Source organism: Alosa alosa, chromosome 2 (genome assembly GCF_017589495.1).
Source record: "Alosa alosa isolate M-15738 ecotype Scorff River chromosome 2, AALO_Geno_1.1, whole genome shotgun sequence".
Taxonomy (NCBI): Eukaryota; Metazoa; Chordata; class Actinopteri; order Clupeiformes; family Clupeidae; genus Alosa; species Alosa alosa.
The window spans coordinates 21,485,759-21,508,143 of NC_063190.1; the positions used below are offsets into that span (position 1 = coordinate 21,485,759).

Consider the following 22,385-nt stretch of genomic DNA (forward strand, 5'->3'; position numbering starts at 1 on the left):
GGACACAAATGCATGCACACATACTCAAGTACACATACACACAACAGAGTCCTTGGAGCTTTCCCTTCTGTCACTGCCTAGCTGGTCACATGTAGCAGGCTGTCACATGGTCGCCTTGGAGATGTAGTGTTGACTTAGCCCGGGACAATGGGACTCCGCTTCCTGTTATGGAGCCAGCGGACAGTGAACGCTGTGAGTCTCAGGAGTCAGCACTCTGCACATCCTTCCCTGCCCTTCCTTGAACCTTTCCCCCTGATGCCAGAGGCTGGTGTGCTTTTTGTGCTGAGCCAGGTGCCATTTGCCCCCTCTGCCGTGCAACAGAAGGGTTAACTCAGCAGCTGGGGTTCCTGTGGATGGGCAGTTGGAGCTGAGAATGAAGTGATTGTGTAGCCCCAGCTCAACTGGTAGAGGAAGGAGGATGCTGTCAGCAGCTCAAGGTTGTGGGCTCTGACTCCCAGAGGCACACATAGACATGAAATATAGCCTATAGCTTACCTACACAGCAAGTTGCCGCGGGTAGATTCTGCTATATGAATGAATAAAGATATGAATGACTAACACTGTACCAGATTGACACACAATACTTCTGTAAATAATTATATTTCTTGGCAACATGATTGAAAGCTGTGGATAGATGAATAACAATAAGCATCTCGGACGAATGCAGCTGGTCTAATTTGTACAGTGAGAGGGTGTGTGTCATGTTGGCACAAGTCATTTTAGATTCCCTCTTCCTGGCACGGTGTGGTGTAACAGAGGCAAGCGTCTGGCCCGCTCCTTGTGATGTCATAATGAAGAGGAACCTAGTCCTGCTGGTATTTCGACACGGCTACTGGCTAAAAGCAATTTCATAATATTCCTAAGAAAAGGCCCTTCCGAGCTGTAGTGGAGTTTGCTGAGGTCATCAGTGCTTCTTTCTGTCATCAGTTACGGGAGGTGTGGAATTGGGGGCTGTGGTGGTGGGGGTATCGGGTCTGCGGCGACGCTGCCGTGGACTCGACCGAGGACGGATCACAACGCACAGCAATGCAACATTTTATATCCTTTGGATGCTACGCATGCCCTCCTCCTTTAACATGCCCCACCCCGCCCCAACTGCAGTGTATGAATTGAGTTACTTTCAGTCGGACCACGCATATTGCACAGTAAGCCAATTGGCTAACTACTACAATTATTTGCAGAGGGGTTTGTGTGGTTTGCTTTGTTTAAAATTGTTTGTATTTGAGGGCACAGTAGTGCAATAATGCCTGCTGAAATTACATGTGAGCAATTTTCCTAGACTGTGAGTGTTGGGCCAGACTAAAAGGGTGTAACTAGAAAGTAGGCATTGCTAAACTTGCTTCGAAAAAGGAACCATCACTGCAAGAGAATAAAAAGTGCTTGCTCTGCACTTTCATGTCGTATTGCTTGGCTAGGATCCTGGCAAAGCTTGTGTCAAGGATGTAAGTCATGGAAGGTTCTGTCGCCATCAGTGCTTTTTAAAACCTGAAATCACTGCATTTTTGCATTTGGTGTATGTGGAGAGGATTGTTCAGAAAAGTCCCAGCCTAAATCACAAGTCTAACATGCTTGGCAGACGGAAGCTTTTAAGATGTAGATCTCTGTGTTCTGTGCAACAGATGTGAGCCAGGAAGATGAATGAAGACCACAGCTTTTATCTCTCTCCTAGGTCCCTGAAATGGGTCACGGGGAGACCAGGGCCCTGACCTTTGATGCCAGTAAAACCCAGGCAGGCTTAGGTTCAAGCCACTCGAGATCAGACCAATTCCTGCTGGATGGAAAGAGCTCAGATGTCCTATCCTGCCCACTATGAATCATACCACCAAGGACTAATTCATCCCTGTTGTTCATAATTTAATCCAGTCCCTAAATGGTTAAAGTTCCTCAGGGTCAGGATCAATTCAATGGGAATTCTTTGGTTCCGTCGCCCAATACTCTGTGTGTCTGTACCGGGGGTGCCCAACAGTGCGCTGTCTGCCTCTCTTGTCTGTTTTAGCTCAGCTGAGTCATATTTTGCCTGTGAGCCGCGGTTGCAGCACAATCGCTGAGCCTGGCATGTAATTGGCCCGCGGTCCGCTAGCTCTCTTGCGCACACTGCCAGCGTAGTCAAGGACATGGCTTCCTCCTGGCCAATGGGAGCAGGGCAGACGCAGCACTGATGTCATAGAGCGTGTCGTCATCAGTGCTACTGTAGATGGTGTGTGGCAAAATGCTCCACATAACCAGGGTGGCTACTGGGAGTTTGCATTTGAATGGCAGGAGTTGATAAGTCGGCTCATTTCTGATTTCGGTGACTGGTCACCTTGTATTACTAATCTAAATCTAAGCAGGTGCTCGGCCTAGATATTTAACATACTTTCATTTGACTATAGGCTAATAGTCTGGTTTTGGGCCAAGGGTTGAAATAATTGTTCTTAGTAGGCATGGCAAGTTTTTAGAAGGCATGGCAAGTTCTGGGTCTGTCTGAAGCAAACCTAGTACTACTGGTTTTGCCCCTGCTCTTTCATTGAGCAAAATGACAATGACCCTGGTATGCATATTACATGTGCATGGGTGTGATTCAGGGTGTGGCTACCAGGCTTGCTTCATTGATAAAAAGGTGACCTCAGAGCCGTTGAGCCCTTCCTGGAACACTGATCTCTGTTGGCTGATTACAACTGCCTGTAGTGGTGTGGATTGATGAGATTGACATACTCGCTGAAATCTGAATGTATGTGTGTGCGCGCACATGAGTACTGCTACTAGTAACTGTTTTGATCACTGACAGTATTTCAAAATAGAAAAGGTATGCTGTATAATGTTAAGTAAGATTAGTGAAGAATGTCTTTTTTTACATTAAAGCGAGAGTTAAAAGTGAAACGTTCGTTACGTTCCTGCATTTCTTCTTTGGTTGTGAAGATGTCGTATTGGAGCTTAGGCCCTACATGAAGAACACATGCACTGACCCCACCCACTAATTGATGATTACATTTTTTGCCTGATTTGGTCATCGAAGTTAGTAGACTATTCGTTCAACCCTGTGGTCTGTGAAGTAAAACAGTAAATGGGGCCATCTGCTTATTTTTTTTTTTTATACCGTATCTCTGTTTTTGTCAGTGTATTGCAGACTTGTTAGCGAAAAAGGTTGTCTTCATATGCTGAGTGTACATGTTTGGCCTGCAATCTCAACCTCGTCACCACATCCTCCCTTTGTGAGTGAGCTTGAGAACAGTGATCCTCTTCACATCCGAACCTTGGTTGACATGTCAGTGATACCTCTCTGCAGTCTCTCTGATCTTACCCTCCTGCCTGACCCATCCGCAATGTGAAAGACGTCCAGCAAAATGCCATGGTGGTGAGAATGTCATAGGAGTGGGTCTCCACATCAGTGCTCTGGCGCTCCACTGACGTGTGTGTGTGTTTTTATTTAAACGCTCAGAGTGAGATTACATAAGCTCCCCTGCACCCCCATGTCACCCCCGTCAAGTTGCATTCTCGTCAACCCCTACCCTCTGCCCCCTCCATCCCCACCTCCACCCTCAGGCTGTACAGCCTCGGTGGGAAGACGAAGAACACCACAGACGAGGATGTTTTTGGTTCCAGCTGCTCTCCCTCCACCACCGCCCAGCCCCATGTTCAGATTCAGGCTCCCTGGTATTAGCAATCCGTCTGGTATGTCCTGTGAAAGCAAGACCCACTTTTCAGGCTATACTTCAGGATCTAGGCTAATCGTTTCCAGGAGACGTTAGACCATAACAGCGTTCTGTGAAGGATCCTCAGGAAAAAAAATCCTAGAGGTTACACACCCAGAAAGGCACAGTTGATCTCACAGCTCACTGACTGGAGTGAGGCTTTACAAGCACACAGACAGAGATACTATCATGCCCCCCAAGCACTCACTGGCAAGTACCAACCTAGCCGCTAAATGGATCATTTTAACGTGTCCTAGTCCTTTGCACTGTTTTGCCCACATCCAATTTGCTCATTGATGCATGTTGAAACCAGAGTCCTGACTCCCATTGCTAGGCTGTTGTATGGCTTGTTTTCATCGAGAGCGCACAGCTTAGCTCCTTGCAGCAGCTTGTGCTTTGTCAGGAGTAGCAGCAGCAGCAGCAGCAGCAGTAGTAGTAGTAGTAGAAGTGGTCAGGGTACTGTGGTTGCCAGGGAGAAAGGTGGGGGAGGGGGGGCGAGAGAGACAGAGCGAGAGAGAGACAGAGAGCAGGAGGAGGCAGCTGGTGCCAGGTGGTTAATCTGGTGTCCCACAGGCTTTTGTTTTTGTCACTGCTGTTAACCCCCGCTCACGTCTTCATCCCTGTGCTGGCTACACGCACACACACGCACGCACGCACACAGACAGGTTGGCGATTCACACAAACCTACTATGCGCACACAGAGAGTTTGCCTGGCTGAGGTGGGTTCAGCTTCAGGTCAAGTGTAATGTTTTCAGGATTCTGTTTACCAATAGTGCACAGGTGTTTGCAACAGAGCTGCACTGCACCGCACCAGGATGTGGTGGCCCATTTCAGACACCGAGCACATGCTCAGTCACAGCACAGTGTGCAGAGGGGAGTGTATCGTATTGCCATGACGACCAGTCAGTAATGTGCAGTTGGGCAGATGTCCAGTCTCTTTCTCTCTCTCTCTCTCTCGCATGCATGCACGCACGCACGCACGTACACACAGCTATGTGTTGCAGATTTACATTGCAGTGACGAAGCAGTGTGAGATCTGAACTTAAACCAGACATACAGAATGAGTCACGGAGTAATAAATAAACTGTCTGTGCTCCATGGCAACGTGTAAAGTGTGGTGCATTGCCCATTTTCAAGTTTTAGCTCCATTGTCTAAATTGATGATCAAATTGGTGAAAAAATTTAATGTTTTTCATATCCTGTGTGCGTGCGCGCATTTGCTTATGTGCTCGGTTGCTCACTTGTTTTTCTGGTGTTTGTGAGTTTGCCATCGCACAGAATGGCTGGGACATATTGTGCCAATTGACACAGTCGACGCCTCTCAGAATAGCTGTGAGCGCCCAGGAGGATACAATTGGACAGTCAATTTTACTGGGATGAATCGGCTTGCTCTCTCTCTCAATAAATGACTCTATATCTCTCTCTATCTCTTTCTATTTTCCCTGTTTTAACTCCTCTTTTTCTCTCTACTCTCATGCTTCCCTCTCTCTCTCTCTCTCTCTCTCTCTCTCTCTCTCTCTCTCTCTCTCTCTCTCTCTCTCTCTCTCTCTCTCTCTCTCTCTCTCTCTCTCTCTCTCTCTCTCTGCCATATTAGCTCCAAAATTTGGGGATAAATCCGGCCAACATTGGCTTCAGCACGTTGACGATGGAGTCGGACAAGTTCATCTGCATCCGGGAGAAGGTGGGCGAGCAGGCCCAGGTGGTCATCATTGACCTGGGTGATCCCAACAACCCCATTCGCAGGCCCATCTCTGCTGACAGCGCCATCATGAATCCCGCCAGCAAAGTCATCGCCCTCAAAGGTACACACACACACACACAGAGCTTGTGCCAGGGCCCCTCCGCCCAAAGGCCAGCTGTTCTCTCTCAAGGACGTCAGATGTCAGCATAGCTAAACCTCGCTGGATGAGATCTAGACAAATCATAAGACTGTACAAGCTTCATTAAAACTGTTTAGTGTTAGCTTTGGGGGTTTGTGCAGCGCCTCAAAATAGCAATAAAAAAAAGACTGCTCATACACTGTCTGCATTTCATTCTGTATTTTGTACAATACCACTACATGTGGACCTGCTTGTCCTCCCATTCATTTTACAGATCTTATTTTTATTAACCGATGTTATTAATACCTGTTAGAGATGTTAATTGTAAAGATATAAACTTTACTAGTATACAATAGATATTTTTGTCCTGCAGCCATAATTGCTTTGTCTGTTTTGTTTTTCTGTTTTTGTTTGTTTGTTTGTTTGTTTTTTTTGTTACTGCTTTCTTATGTGTATGCAGACGGTGAGTTAAAATTTCAACACCACAATTTGTGGAAGTCAAAATCCTGTTCGAAGACTAAACCCCATTTTCACTGATTTGTTTTGAAGTCTCCTAAAAGGAGCTGCCCGTGCGACTTCTGAAAACCATAGTTTTTATCTCAATTGGATACTTTTGACTTCACTGTTAAATGATGTAAGCTGTGACCACATTTGTTTTTCTCAAGTAATTATGTAGAGAGACTACATAAAACATGCTTATGAAAGTACTTAATTGTGGCATCGGCTTCATTTACGCAGACCTTTTCAAGAGAAAGACCAGTACTGGCTTTGAGTTAACAGTAACTCGTACTTGCTCTTCGAGCTAACTCGAAAGACGGAAATAGAAAACATACGTTTGAACAGGATCTGACTTTCACAATTCCTCTAGCTTGAATGTGCCATCATATTGATTTCCTTAAATGTGATTGTGATCTTTTTCGGGGAGAATATCTGCAGGGTACATATTTGTTTTTATTGGTTGGAATTATTATTCTTATTTTTCTTTAAGAAACAAAAGTAATTGCATTGCTTGGCAGTTTCCCCCACATTCCACCTGTTCACCCTCCCCCCAACCCCGACTCACTGTGTGGAAGTGTCCCAGCGAGTGCTTTCCCAGCCTTCCAAGGATTCATTCCCACTAGCTGTCGGGCAGCGTAGACACCGAGAAATTGGGTGCCTGTGTTGGTCATTCACGGAGAGAAAAGTTTGGGCCGTAGAGACCTGTCCCTTTTGATCTAAGGCTTGGTGATTGAATGGATCGCCATAATTAATTCAGTTGCGGGCCCTTTTGAAAGGGACTTGAAATTGAATCTTCCTGATCAGATGTATCAGGCATTTGCTAGCAGACATGGCGTATGAGGATGCAGAAGAGTATGATGGAGTTGTCTAATGCCAGTGGAATGAAATCAGATTAGCCCTGAACTGATAGGTTGTTTGTGGTTTAAAAGGCCGGTTAAGGGGGGAAAAGCTTGTATTGGCAAATTAGATCAGTTAGGGAAACTGTTGGTCAGAAACTGTGCTTCCCTCCATGTGTCTGTTCCCTAATGTGATTTTCAGTGGAGTGTGGCCTTGTAAACACTGTGTAATGTGTAATGTGAGAGGCATTCCTTGTGAGTTGTGCACAAACCCTTCTCCTTCCTCGACCTCCCTCCCCCTTCCACCACCACCACCACCTCCACCACCCTGTCATAGTGTTGTCTGGGTGTGTTTCTCTACTGTAGTACGGTGGTCTGTCCCCCCCCTTCCTAATCTGCATTCAGACAGGTTTAAAAAACACACACACACACACACACACACACACACACACACACACACACACACACACACATACACACATATATCCTTATTGCTTGTGTGTGGGCCCCATTCCTGAGGTGCTCTGCTCCAGTCTGGTCATGTGCTTGTGTAGATCAGGTGATTCTGGGGTCTCAATGCTTCAGCTGGCTCATTGAAATTCTGCAGCTCACACCATCAGCCATTTATCACATTAAAAAAATGCTTAACCCATCATTGAGATTTTTATTTGGGGATGAGTGGCTATTTAATTAAGGTTCTTAATTTATCCTTTGGCAATCTTGACACTAATTGTTGTGTACCATTTTAAGACATAATGTAATTTGCTCATCGAAGCAAAAAAAAATAATAATAAATTAAAAATGGTAATCATATAATATTGCTGACTTTCACTATTTGCATGAAGTTCAAACCAAAGGTGAGTATTGTTTCACTAGCCTGAACATGATTGGATAGAGCAGCAATATTTCTCCATTGATTAGTATGATCTGGTCTGTTTGGAACTTAGTTTATCTCTATTTGTTGCCTAAATGCACCCTGAATTCTGCATTCCTTTTAAATTTGTCACAAAATTGTCTGATCACTGCCGTTTCACACCTTTAACTCTGCTCAACTGAATGCAGATGAACCTCATGAGATCGTCCTAGTTGGTTGAGAAAGAAATATATATTTCTCTCCCCCTGTGCTTTCCTTTCAGTCGTTTGCTTTTAGTTCTCTCTCCTGAGCGACTGTTTGACCTTTCTCAGTCATGGTGTGCTTGCCTGATGCGCCTGCTGCCATGGCTACCAAAATTTCAAGCTTGAGTCTCGGCAATCAAGTGGAATTTGGTGTTTTAATTTCCCTTTGCCTTCTGTGACAATTTCTGTATGGGTTTTTGCTCTAATAACCTGGCCAAGTCTGTCTCAAACCTCTGCACCCACCACCCACATCCTTGCCAAGAAGGCCCTGAACGTGTGTTTCTGTTCCCCCTCCTCTCCCTCACCTTCCACCAGCTGCCAAAACCCTTCAGATCTTTAACATCGAGATGAAGAGCAAGATGAAGGCCCACACCATGACCGATGACGTCACCTTCTGGAAGTGGATCTCCCTCAACACCGTTGCCCTGGTGACCGACAACGCCGTCTACCATTGGAGCATGGAGGGCGACTCGCAGCCAGTCAAAGTGTTCGACCGGCACTCCAGCCTGGCCGGCTGCCAGATCATCAACTACCGCACCGATGCCAAGCAGAAATGGCTGCTTCTCATCGGCATCTCAGCCCAGGTTGGTAAAAAGCACCGATCAGAAAAAACGGCACTCTTCACTGTCCCGGTTTTGTCTGTATTTTGTGACACTATCCATCCATCCCACTGTATTGTATATCCTCCCAGCCTCACACACACACACACACACACACACACACACACACACACACACACACACACACACACACAAAAGCGATCTCCCATCGGTCTCTTCTACTCTTGGCCTGATGTACTTGTGTGTTTGGTGTGTTGTAGCAAAACCGTGTGGTGGGGGCCATGCAGCTGTACTCTGTGGACAGGAAGGTGTCCCAGCCCATCGAGGGCCACGCAGCCAGCTTTGCCCAGTTCAAGATGGAGGGCAATGCTGAGGAGTCTACGCTCTTCTGCTTTGCCGTCAGGGGCCAGGCAGGTGGAAAGGTGGGTGACGTTACACTCTTAAGGTGATGATACACGGGACAACCTTTTGGGCAATGTTGCCGGGCAATGTTGGTGAGCGACACTTTCCCATTGAGATTGGGCAACATTAATTTCTATCTGAACGATTTGGACAACTTATTTACTTATGGGCAACGTTTTGAGATGATCCAGTCAGAATGCTAACAATGGATCGCATGACCATCTGTGAGCTTCTGAAATTTTCAACAAAGATGCTGGAACGAGAAGTACGAAAAAGAGAGGCTTTTTATATATTTTTTACTCCGGTAAGTTATGTTGAAACCCAAACTGGGCATTTTACCCCATCAAATGCTTAAAAAACTATATATATATATATATATATATATATATATATATATATATAAAAAACATAACATCTATTTTCATGTGCTGAGGTTCTAAATAACAGTTTTTTCCAGTAAAGTGCAAATGCCCGTTAGCCTACCCCGGCTCCATTGAGAATGAATGGGATTTAGTTAACTAGCAGTGGTTTTGCTAACAAAGTTATCGCAAGCTATAGGGTTGTTGCCAGTTGTCTGTTGCCCTGATTAATTGCCCTGTGTCTCACCTGGTTGCCCGTTGCCGACAACAGTGCACGTCAGCCTTGCCCAAAAAGTTGCCCTATGTATCATCACCTTTAGCTTTGCTTCTGATGGCAATATGCATGAATATGGTCCCCCTTGAAGCACTGGCTAGTCTATTCAAAGTGCGATTGAAAAAAGTATTAGACAGCGCAGTTAAGGAAGTGAAGAAGAAATTAAGCAGTAAGAGATGTCTGGATTCTCATAGTTCTTAGTGGTAGTAGACTTCTTATCATGAATATGGTTTGCAAGCCTCACCTTCACGTTCCGCTGAGTTGTAATTGGGGTTATTTAGCTCTCACTCAGCCTTCCCACACCATTACCGGCTCGTTAGTGGAGCTGTGCTCATAGAGCCTTTCCAAAGCCAGAGCCTTTCCAAAACCAGGCCCTCTTCTCTCTCACTGCTGATGCACTGACTCTCTCTCTCTCTCTCTCTCTCTCTCTCTCTCTCTCTCTCTCTCTCTCTCTCTCTCTCTCTTTCCTGTTGGATCTGCTCCCCCTTGCAGCTGCACATCATCGAGGTGGGCACCCCGCCCACAGGCAACCAGCCGTTTCCCAAGAAGGCAGTGGATGTGTTTTTCCCTCCAGAGGCCCAGAATGACTTCCCAGTGGCCATGCAGGTCAGAGTCTGATGTTTCCTCACATGGAAGGGGCAGGTTTGCCGGACAACTGCACGAGTGTTGTTATTTTCAGATTTATATGTCTTTAGAATGTCAATAAATATGCTTATTATGTTATTATGATCACACAAATATGAAATATGTACCTGGGGTTAGGGATGTCCCGATCCGATATTTGGATTGGATCGGCCGCCGATATTAGCAAAAAATGTGGGATCGGCCTGCACGGGAAAATCCCGATCCGGACTCCCGATCCAGTTTGTTTTCAAAACTCCGGTCCGTGTTTTCCAGCGCACCGATGTAGGTAATCCATTCCGTTTTTTTTCAGCTTTTCCCCCAAATCCGGTCCGTGTTTTTCAGCACACCTAGCAACCTGTCCAGCATCCCACTTGTCTGTGCATGTCCCACTAAGAATTTAAAGTTATCGAGCAAAAATTTCATGTCACAGTTGAATTAATATAGCCTAATGTTAACCGTGTCCGCGAGACCCTCTTACTATTAAGGCTCTTATGCATGTTGCTGCTGACAGCTTTGCCTGTCTAACGAATGTTATCTCTGAGATTTAAGATTGTTTGTGTAATGTATAGGCATCGCACTTTAATTTCCCTATTTTTACAATCGGCTAGCCTAACAAACGCATTTCATTTCAAAAAGCAACCTGGTCAATCGCTAACAACTAAGTGCACCTAGCCCTACAACTCTACACATCCAAAAGGGTAGAAGCTTCCAGTAGGCGCAGCCTACGACTACGATTAGTGACAGCTGTTGTCACGGTAAACTTAAGCTCCTGTCTCCTAAATAGTGTAGATAGGCCTACGTGCTATGTTGCTTGATTTTCTGTAGCCTAATAAAAGCAGCCTGTAGCCTAGGTTACTTCAGCAAACCCAGACCAGTTGTGGCATCAGTTTCGCTTTTAAAACGCAACAGTGAGAGGCTTTTTAGCGCAGTCTCACTTATCATTGATGAGCACAGGAGCAGGCTGACACCTGAGCATGTTGAAATGATCACCTTTGTGAATAGAAGAAGAAGAATCTCCCCATTATGCTCAGACTGCAGCTGGGGCAAACAGTAGAAATTGAAGGGAGTATGGAGATGGAGCAGTAAAGTGTGGAGGAGATAGCAATACTGTAGAAGGCGTGACAGTTATTTGGGTTGTTATAGCCAATTCAGTGTGTGTGGGGTAATTTGACTATTTTCTACTTAGGTTTTGTGTGTGTTGCTTTTATATAGAATTTTAGATCGTTTACAATATTGTTTACACTGATGGCTTTTTTAAGCCTTGGTTTACACTCTTGAGCAGAGCACTGATGCCAACCAATTCGGTTTGTGTGGTTAATTAACTATTTATTTTCTACTCTGCTTTTCTGTGTTTTGCTTTTTTTATACAGTTTACAATATTGTTTGCACTGGTGGCTTTTTAAGCCTTGGTTTACACTCTTGTTGTTCAAGAGCAGAGCACTGATGCCAATTCAGTTTGTGTGGTTAATTGACTATTTATTATTTTGTGTTTATTTAACCCTGTTAAGAATAAACAGGTCAGCTTCTAATTACCAACCACTGTGGATTATTCAAACTAACCTAATTACGTTGGCTAGTTGTTCTTAAGAGTAAAACCCTTTTCAATATGAGTATAACAACAAAATATAAAGTAAATATCTTTAATCTTTAATACATGCTTGGATCGGTCGGTATCGGTATCGGCCGATGCTAAAAGCTACAATATCGGTATCGGATCGGAAGTGCAAAAAGCTGGATCGGGACATCCCTACCTGGGGTGTGATTGGATCAGATGCAAGTCAGTGTTTCCCACAGAATTGAATTCTATTTGTGGTGGTAGGTTTGCAGAATTAACTTGAATGCAACAGTTTTTAACACATTAGCGCAGCGTGGCTATGATGCTAACCAGATTTAAGCACAATTTAGTAGAACCTGTAGAAATCATTGTGTGGTGGTCAATGTTGATATTGTGGTGGGCTGCCACAAATAAGTCAATGTATGGGAAACGCTGCAAGTTTGTCTCTGTATCTGTCCGTCTGATTGGATTTCTCTCCTCTGTGCGTGCAGATCAGCTCCAAACAGGATGTGGTTTTCCTCATCACCAAGTACGGCTACATCCACCTGTACGACCTGGAGACTGGCACCTGCATCTACATGAACCGCATCAGCGGAGAGACCATATTCGTGACCGCCCCGCACGAAGCCACCGCTGGCATCATCGGCGTCAACAGGAAAGGACAGGTACATGAGCATTGCTTGCCCTTCCCTTCCACAGCTGTTTGTGTGTGTGTGTGTGTGCCAGCCAGCCAGATCCCACTGATATGGTCGCCTCCATGTCTCCAGTTGTCCCTCTCTAATTGCAAGTGGTAATGCGCTGTCTGTCCATGATTCTGCACTGAAAATGTGTGTCTGAATCTGCACATTGAAACACACGAGTCTGGCATCAGTCTGTGTATGAAAATACGTTGTGAACAATATGGTCTGAAAAGGCGATTAGGGTTATTAGGGGCCGTTGCCTTGGCTGCCACAGTAGTTGTAACAGGCTAATCTACAGGGCCTCGGGGGAAACTTGAGAGATGTGTGGAGCGGAGAGGCGCTTTCGGAGCTGATTACCCGAGAGGATGCTCATCACCAGCCCTGATCACAGAGCGATAAGAAAATTACCCCCTTCCTTTCTTACTGTCCCCGGGCAGCCTCTCTCTCCCTCTCTCTCTCCTCCCACTGCTATCTGTTTCTTTCAGCTCTCTCTCTCTCTCTCTCCCTCCCTCTCTCTCTCCTCCCACTGCTATCTGTTTCTCTCTCTCTCTCTCTCTCTCTCTCTCTCTCTCTCTCTCTCTCTCTCTCTCCTCTCTCTCTCCCTCTCTCTCTCTCCTCTCTCTCCCTCCTCTCTCTCTCTCTCTATCTCTCTCTCTCTCTCTCTCTCTCTCTCTCTCTCTTGGCGCTTGCTCATTCAATGTCTTCCTTTCTCCCTGCCCCCCTTCTCCCTCCCTCTCTCTCATGCACATGCTCTGATTCTCCTTCTCTCCCTCCTCGGTCTCTCAAGTGTTTCGTTTCATTTCCAATCACGTTTTCAAGGTTAAGCCCCTGTAGAGGCCCTGGGCTGAGCGGTGAGCTCTAGATAATGTAGCGCCCCCCGATCATCATTGGCGACCGAGGCGCCACCCACTTGCAAATCTTCAGAGGTGAAAAATATTGCAGGCAAACCTGTGTGTGGGCCTCCATCCACTCCAAACCGACTCTAACCCCCGTCCGTTGTGTTGCCAGGATAACCAGATCTTGCCGGCCGTTAAATAATTTTCCAGTCAAGCCCCAGAAAGGCATCAATAATTTACACGAGGGCTGAAAGCTGATCTAGACGGCCTCAGACCTTACATGCCAGGCCCCTTAACCGGCAGACTAGAGTTACCATCACTCTAATGCACAGCGTCTGTCTGGCCAAACAATATGCGTCACACTCAGTTTTTTTTTTTTTTCAGATGTGTCTGTGTGGTTCTCGCACTCAGGTGGCTTAAGGATGTGATGAACCGGTTTATGTTTTGTTATTAGTGGTTTTACAAAGCGACTACTGCGGATAAAGACTGCATATTGGGCCAATACACAACTGGAATATCTGTGTGTGTGTGTCTTGAGTCTTTGTCGCTTGTCCATTTTCTCCTTCAAAGACTCTGCTGCCATGCTTCTTGCCTGTGAGTCATGGCGCGGGAGCAGCCAATTGGCTGCGTGTGCCACTGAGCTTGTCTTTCTGCACTCCTTGCTCTCTACTTTCCCTTCACTCTCTCCCAAAGTCCTGGAGGGGGGTGATTGAAAGAGAGAAGGAGAGAAACAAGGAGAGCGAGAGAGCTAGAGAGAGAGAGTGAGTCACAGAGGGAAGGAGAAAGTGTGAATTGAAGGGGGGATGGAGGCAGGTTGTATGCTGCTGCTGCTGCGCGGCTAGTGATGTGCTGCCGTCTGGGATGACCTTGAGAGGGGGAGGGAAGAAGGGAGGAATGCTGAAGCAGAGAACTTCTCAAACGGGCTGAAAAGGAAGGCTGGAAGAGAAAGAAGTGGTTGGTGGAGAGAGGGAAGAAAATTGAAAAGAGAAAAAAGAACGAGTGGAAGAAATCCTAGGCCTTTTATGTGTCATGTGACACCAGTGGGCGGCATTGACTGGCAGGCTTAATTCCTCTGGTGCTAGCAGGAGAGGGAGGAGCCCGGTCACTAATCTAGGCCAATCATAGACAGCGTGGGTCTCATGCATCACCATGACCCTCTTGACATCATTGTGCTCAGTGGCCTCCCCCCTCCTCCTCCTCCTCCTCCTCTCTTCCTCTTCCTCCTGTGGTGCACTGTGTCGTGTATCTCTCTACTCTGTGGTGCAGAGCCAGTGTAACTTGACACACTTGATAGTATGTTTCATCCATCAGCCTCGCATCATCCAGACTCACACGCAAACAGCCCCCAGCAAGATTTGTCTACCAAGCTTTCAATCTGGGATATGAGTAATTGTTGTGGGACTGTTCAGAGGAATATGTATTCATAAAGCTTAGATAGATAAATTGACCATTGCTTATGTATAAATTCTTAGAATGTAGCAGGCATTGAGTGAGGATGTGTGGTTGGAATGCAATTGTTTCCCTTTATTTGCTTCTACTCTTGTTAATCTGTTTAGAGTCAAAATGGGTCAGATTTATGATTAGATGCTTCCTATACCTAGCAGAAATAGCTCTTTATTTTTTGTAAATCATGACTTTATTTAAGGAGTTAGACTGAGTATCACTCTCAATCCTAGAGCACTATGTCCAGATCGTGATCCACATGAATACACAATGCTCTCAGCTGTGGCTGTAGTAGTTACTCGAAACAGAGCTGAGGTGGTGTTGTGACCTTATGCGCATTATATTTATAAGAACAGCATCTCTGTATGATAATCCCATCTGAGTGCAGCCTCCAGGATGCTGCATGTGCGTGAGTGGAGCAGGTTTATGGCACCTCCCTCGCAGTGGGCTTTGACCAGTGTCAGCACCGGACGGCACTGTGCTGTTCCAGCCGCCACTGACGTCAGGAACCCCCCAAATCTCCTTTCTTTCTCTCTCACACACACACACTGCCCCTGTGTGTGTGACTGAAAGCTGATCATCACAAAGAGCTCTATTTTTTGTGTGTGTGTGTGTGTGTGTGTGTGTGCGCATCCCTATCCCTCTATCGGGTTCTCTATTAGCTGACCCACATTTGAGGGGGGTGGGCTTTCTTCTCTCCCCTGACAGAGAGAGACAGTGGCAGACAGAAGATACTGTGAGAGAGAGGTAGATAGATGGGGGTGGGTTGCTGAAGCGTATAAACAGCTGTGGCTGTATGACCTGGTGCCTCACTTAGCGCCGGGGCCCCCATTTCAAGCCCACAATCACTCAGTCACATGGGGGAACACGCACAAAAACACTCTTGGGGAGTTGGCAGCACAGACAAAAGCACCGCTCAGTCATATACAGAACATGCAAAACACCAGCAAGTACTGCTGCAAATGTCATCGCCCGACCTGCACGTTCACATTATGGACAACCAAATATGCTTGGCACAGTCATGTAAATCATTAATCAAGCACACAATGTGTCATGTCCAATCCTATAAACAGCTGAACAGTGTGTGACAGGTAATGGCCATTCATATGTCAATTAACATAAACCACACTTGTTCGTACAAGAGTGACCAGCATCTCTGCACCCTTTGGTGATGAAGGTGAAGGTATGTTGATCATTAACTGTGAAATGTTGCTGAGCAGGTATTAAAGTGAAGCACATTTCAGTGGTTTATAGGCCGGTGTCGCTTCATGGAATGTCTCTTGTCGTGCTCGGGCAGAATCAGCAGGTATGTAGCTGGAAGTGTCACAGAGGTCACAGTCATATTTAGCTGGTTTTAAAAAGTAGTGCATGACCAGCCATGTGCAAATGGTTAGCTCACGTGCCATCTCTGACCTCCGCTAAAGTTCTCACATCAACATTATCTTGTAGTGATGAGTGATCAGAAATCTTTGGGGTGCTTTTTTGCATCGGAGTAGCAAGGCAATTAGCAGCCTCTATATTCTACGTCCATAGTTTACAGTGGAACCATAAACTCCCTCTCATCCCCATTTCACCTGACTGGTAGATCATTCACAAAGCGCCTGTTCAACCCAGGGACAAGGCTACACAGAGGAGAAGGGGACACCCTTCTGCCATGGCGTTCAATGTCCTCATGTTACAGAGGATCCTCTTCCTCTGGAGCCTCTGCTTTAGTTTGAGGGGGGAGAAACTTCAGTGTTTCCTTGTTGTTTTTAACAAGGTAAAATTAAACCAAGAGGCGGATCACGTAGAATAAGGTGGTGGGGGGGGGGTGAAAGCCCTTGGGGAGTAAAGCCTTTGACCATAACATATTGTGCATATTATTGTGCCATTGCTCATTACTCTGCTATGCAAAGCTATGAATTGATATGTACCAGAAAAGGTATCCTGTTGTCACAATGTCTGCATACTTTCACCCGGTTCTTTGATGGTGACCAGAGCATAACTCCATCCTTCCCCCCACGTCTGTGTGTTCTGCAGGTTCTGTCTGTGTGTGTCGAAGAGGAGAACATCATCCCCTATATCACCAACGTGCTGCAGAACCCTGACCTGGCCCTCCGCATGGCCGTCCGCAACAACCTGGCCGGCGCCGAGGAACTCTTCGCCCGCAAGTTCAACAACCTGTTTGCGGCAGGAAACTACTCTGAGGCTGCCAAGGTGGCCGCCAATGCTCCCAAGGTACAGCTGCTGGGCTCTGCTTGAAAGGGAAGCCCCCTCGCTTGAGCGATTCACAAACAAACGTTAGGGCCAAGCACAATCTGTTCTAAATACGACAGACCCCCCAAGACCACCCCCCCTTTATGTCCAGCCAACGTTGTGAATCGCTTTTCATTGGACTACCACAGAAAGAACTCTGTTTCAAGCGCATGTATTAGTTCTTCTTGGAATGTTTTCTTAGTTTTCAGCCTGTGTGTGTAAAAACTCACATGGACCCCACCCATCTCCTCCCTCCGTGTCGTCCCTCAGGGTATCCTGCGCACTCCAGACACCATCCGGCGCTTCCAGAGCGTTCCGGCGCAGCCCGGCCAGACCTCGCCGCTCCTCCAGTACTTCGGGATCCTGCTGGACCAGGGCCAGCTCAACAAGTTTGAGTCCCTGGAGCTGTGCAGGCCCGTGCTGCAGCAGGGACGCAAGCAGCTGCTCGAGAAATGGCTCAAGGAGGATAAGGTGAGCCACAGAAAGGGCCTTCTAGCGTGTGTGTGTGTGTCGAAATTAACTTTTTTTTTTCAGTGTCCCGCAGCTGTCCCTAATTCTACTTGGCACTGTCCCGGACTTAACCACCAGTGTCCCAAATTCAAGTTCTTGTTTTTTTCCCATTCTACATAATAAACAGCATAATAATCAGTAACTTGCATCACTTAATTAACTCATTCTGGTCCACCATGTCAGTTCTGAACAATTTATTAAACACCATTTTATTAACATTAATCATCCGCTGTTTCACACAACTCATTTTCAGAGATTGTGCTTTTGGCTCTTTTTTGAGGTTGCACTATACTTTCTCATTGTCCGTCGTTTTGACGGACAGGGTTGGAAAACATTCCGTCAATAATCTATTTTCACATGTCTTTAATTTCAGTGTCAGTTTGGCGTGATGTCATGGGCACAGATCTCAGAAAAAAAACAATAAGTAGCGTGGGAAATTACCACGAAGCTGTCAGATAGGCTACTCTCCTGCCGCGCTCTCACCCTCTCGTGCACACTCTATGCGTTCCCAATTAAATGAAGTAGCAAAACGTAGTTAGATCTGCTGCAACTATGTATCTTGATGTAACAAGCTGTTTTGACATTGTAAAAGTTCTCTAAGAAGAGTGTAAAGCAGTTTGCAGTAGCCTAACCACAACATCGTCTATTGCTGGCCTATGATAACCTAATTAAATGCTCGGCAGGCCGGATATATGATGAACTAATAAATGCTCGGCGCGTCGGATTAAAGTGCGTGGCGGGCCGCAGTTTGGACACCCCTGGCCTTAGAACTACCACAGCGAAATGTGAAATGCTAACTTTAAATAACTGTTTTCATAGTTATAGGCTACCTTGCAACACTTTTTGTCAAATCGCAGTTGCAGTAGGCTATTTAGCTCAGCATGATATTGGTGACGTTTGTCTGTCACTGACAGAAAACACGCAGCGTTTTAGAGAGGACTGTCCTCTTGTTCTTTTAAGAACACCAGTGTAACCTTAGGCCTACACTATCAGTCAAAAATGTTCACAATATCATGAAAACAAATGCCATTTACCTGCCTGCTAGTTAGGTAAGTTAACCTAGGAATATCGGAAAGTGACCCATTAGGCCTACCACCCGTGCCCTATTTTTGTGTCGGCCTATGAGTCACTTATTATTCATTTAACCAATACAGCGGATTCCTAAGAAAACGCAAGCACCCAGCCCATTTGGGTATCTTACTATATTTGTACCAAAAATAACATTGTAGCCTACAGTGATTTGAAGAGCAGTAAACAGTGTTGCAAGGCTGCGTGTACAAAACCGCTTCTTTACAGATCAGCTCGCTAACGCTGTTTTTGCAAGCTACCCGTTACGCCAGGTCAAATTTTGTATAATTTTATTCAGACGTGAAAGATGCGTTTAGATTCCCTTGTGACCAGATTAGGGAAAAAGTACCAATTTTGGAAATTTGCTTTGCCATTTTTTCTACTGTCCCAGAGTTGTCCCAGACGACATTCTATTGTGTCCCGGAAGCATTTTTTATGGTCCCCGGGACGTCGGGACATCGTTAATTTCGAGCCCTGGATCTGAGTAACGGTAGTTTTTTGTGGCTGTGAATGTGGGTCTGTGCCTGTCTCGTTTCCTTTTCCGTTTCGTCATAAGCCTGTTTGTCCCTTTTTTTAGCGGTGAGGTAATCTGTTTGTTATGTGGACGCTGGGATGTTTAGTTTTTGAGAGGCTTCAGAGAAGGAAGCATTTTTCTCTCCTCATTGACTCTTCGTTTGTTCCTGGAGGATATGTTTGTCACCATGTCATCGCGAACTGGATGTGAATGTTCACACTAGATGTGCATCAGTGTGTATTTCCTCTTTTCCTGGTGATTCACATCGTGTGTGTGTGTGTGTGTGTGTATGTGTGTATATGTATATATATATATATATATATATATATATATATATATATATATATATATATATATATATATATATATATATATATATATATATATATATATATATATATATATACACACACACACACATATATACACACACACACACACACACACATATATATATATATATACATACACATATACACATACACATACACACACACACATACATATATATATATATATATATATACACACACACATATATATACACACACACATATATACATATACACACACACACACACACACATATATATACAGTGAAAGGGAGTATATTAAGGTCCAGCAATGGATTTGAAAACATTTGTGAAAGCAATTGTGTCAAGATTTGAAAACTTGATTCAATCTGTCTAAATGTTTCAGCTCTGATTTCCACTCAAAACCTACATTTCTTTTATCAGAGGGGCCCGTAACACATCCATTTAAAGCTCAGTTAGATCAGACACTATAGCAACATTATTACCCACATTTATTACACGGCTCTTCTCAATGCAAGTAGAACGCTCCATTGACTTGAATGGGATTTCCCAAAGTTCTAGCGGTCATTATTTTTTGACTAGAGGACCTCTGAAAAAAATAATGACCGCTGTCAATGGCAACGGAGTTAGTGCTTCTAATTCAGGTCTCTCATATCACTCCGCAACTACTGGAACTACATTCAAAAGTGAAAAGCAGACGGTTGATCAGCTGTGTTCTAAAGAATGTTTGATTCAAGTTCAGTGTGTGTTGTTGCGAACTATTTGTTTCTCAGCAAATGCCACGATGAACAGTAACAAAAAGGCTAGGCTATGTAGGCTAAAGAGTCTGGGGAGTTTATTGTTTCGTTTTGTCAAGTAGCCGGTCATTAATGGGAAAATAAATCCCTTCAGGGCGGAACAAGACCCTCCGCTGCGCGTCGCGGTCCAGTTTGCCCTGTCGGGATTTTCCCAATAATGACCGGCGTTCTATACATTATCCCTTACTTATCCCACAAGCAAATTTTTTATTTATTTATTTAGTTATTTATTTATTTTTACTTATATGTAAGTGATATTTCATTCCTTGTCTATGGTCAGAGTGTGTTTATGGTTAAATAGAAGTCTATTGCTGATGTGCTGCCTTTGCTGGGATCCTCATCCTTAATGCTTTGTCCCTGTACAGCTGGAGTGCTCTGAGGAGCTGGGAGACCTGGTGAAGTCTGTGGACCCCACCCTCGCCCTCAGCGTCTACCTGAGGGCCAACGTCCCCAACAAGGTCATCCAGTGCTTCGCCGAGACCGGCCAATTCCCCAAAATCGTCCTGTACGCCAAGAAGGTATGGCAGCCCGTCTTCATCTTGGAAAATATAAGGCTGTAGTAAAGATGCCACTCGGGAAGTGCCCCCTTGTTACTGTGTAGTCTGTACTGCTGGGTAATTGACGAGTTTTGATCTCTCTCTCTCTCCCTCCCTCTCCCTCTCTCCCCTCTCTAAATGCAGGTTGGCTATACTCCAGACTGGATCTTCCTGCTGAGGAACGTGATGCGCATCAGCCCTGAGCAGGGCCTGCAGTTTGCCCAAATGCTGGTGCAGGACGAGGAGCCCCTGGCCGACATCACACAGGTCAGAGGAGATGGAGGGAAAGAGAGACACAGGGGTGGGAGGGAGAAGGGAGACCCCTTGTGGGGACTGTTGAATTTGCAGGAGTGGGATGTTGGAACGGCTGAAGTGAATGGCTATGAAGCAGATAGAAATTAGAGGAAGTGAAGGTTAACTTCATTCAGTCAGGGAGATGATGTAAGAATAAACAGGAAGCTGATCTTTTCACCTTTTGAGACATTGTCACATCAAATGTGTCAACACAAGTCTATGGGACTAATTTAGATGCATATGGACATCCTTAACTATATTTTGACACAGTATAAAGAGCCTGTGTGTTTATTAGCTGTTAAAAGCATCTTTGAATTGTATGGGTTTCCTGTGTTCTGCAGATCGTAGATGTGTTTATGGAGTACAACCTGGTTCAGCAATGCACTTCATTCCTACTCGACGCACTTAAGAATAACAGGCCCACTGAGGGTCCCCTGCAGACTCGCCTTCTGGAGATGAACCTGATGCACGCACCACAGGTAGCAAACGGCCCACACAATTATTCATTTAGCAGACACTGTTATCCAAAGTGACTTACATATGTCAACTGTATTACAAGAGATTGCATTGTCCCTGGAGCAACTTGGGGTTAAGTGCCTTGCTCAACGGTGGAAGCCAGAAGTTAAACCCACAACTTTTCAGGCTACTGCACGCTAGCCCAGCTTCTTAACCACTACACTACCACTGCCCGTAACGGAGTGTGGTCGCTCACACACACCTGCACATGATCATCTAGTGGTCACTCTCCCCCTGTAATGATTCCTCACCCACCTGCTTTGATTCATCCCTTTATATGACTGCTTCTGTTTGCTCTTCCTCTTGTCACAGGTGGCCGATGCCATTCTGGGCAACCAGATGTTCACCCACTATGACCGGGCACACGTGGCCCAGCTGTGCGAAAAGGCCGGCCTCCTCCAGAGGGCGCTAGAGCACTACACAGACCTGTACGACATCAAGCGGGCTGTGGTCCACACACACCTGCTCAACCCAGAGGTGAGCCGCAAGGGACTACACCCATTCCACACCCAGTCCTCCTCACTTCCTTAGTCCAGTAATCTCTCTTCAAAGTACACTCGTGCAAAGTACACTCGTGCCTGTTCAAACATGCCATTCCTGTAGAAAACCCGTAGCCCAATTACATGCCTGCAGGTAGGCCTGATGGGGAACATCATTCCAGTTAAGCATTTAATAATATATACTGAATATTATATTATAATATATTGGCCTATAATTAATGTGCAGTAAGCAGAATTTAGGCATGGCTAAATGTGACTTTTTTTTTTTTTTTTTTTTTTTTTTTTTCCTGATCAAAATGACACAAGCTTAAAGGAATTATCCGGAGTAAAATGCACTTTAGATCAATTTACGGATGATTGGGAGTACATACGTTGAGTTGACATCAAAATCATGTCATTCGGATGTGTTTTGAGAGTTCGATTTTAC

General features: G+C 45.4%; 1 protein-coding gene across 8 annotated transcripts in view; it reads left to right on the forward strand.

The window, feature by feature from the left end:
* Positions 1-22,385, forward strand: part of cltca (clathrin, heavy chain a (Hc)) — a 42,641-nt gene that overhangs the window by 4,274 nt on the left and 15,982 nt on the right. For 5 of the 8 annotated variants that reach the window (XM_048232828.1, XM_048232890.1, XM_048232864.1 and 2 more), the window contains exons 2-13: positions 5,266-5,473; positions 5,952-5,954; positions 8,257-8,525; positions 8,762-8,923; positions 10,029-10,142; positions 12,207-12,380; positions 16,694-16,891; positions 17,180-17,380; positions 20,478-20,630; positions 20,793-20,915; positions 21,284-21,421; positions 21,771-21,935. In XM_048232828.1, the coding sequence (XP_048088785.1) occupies positions 5,266-5,473; positions 5,952-5,954; positions 8,257-8,525; positions 8,762-8,923; positions 10,029-10,142; positions 12,207-12,380; positions 16,694-16,891; positions 17,180-17,380; positions 20,478-20,630; positions 20,793-20,915; positions 21,284-21,421; positions 21,771-21,935 (1,908 nt within the window). The remainder of the gene's footprint in view (positions 1-5,265; positions 5,474-5,951; positions 5,955-8,256; positions 8,526-8,761; positions 8,924-10,028; positions 10,143-12,206; positions 12,381-16,693; positions 16,892-17,179; positions 17,381-20,477; positions 20,631-20,792; positions 20,916-21,283; positions 21,422-21,770; positions 21,936-22,385) is intronic. The other 3 variants (XM_048232838.1, XM_048232855.1, XM_048232879.1) reach the window with 1 other exon arrangement.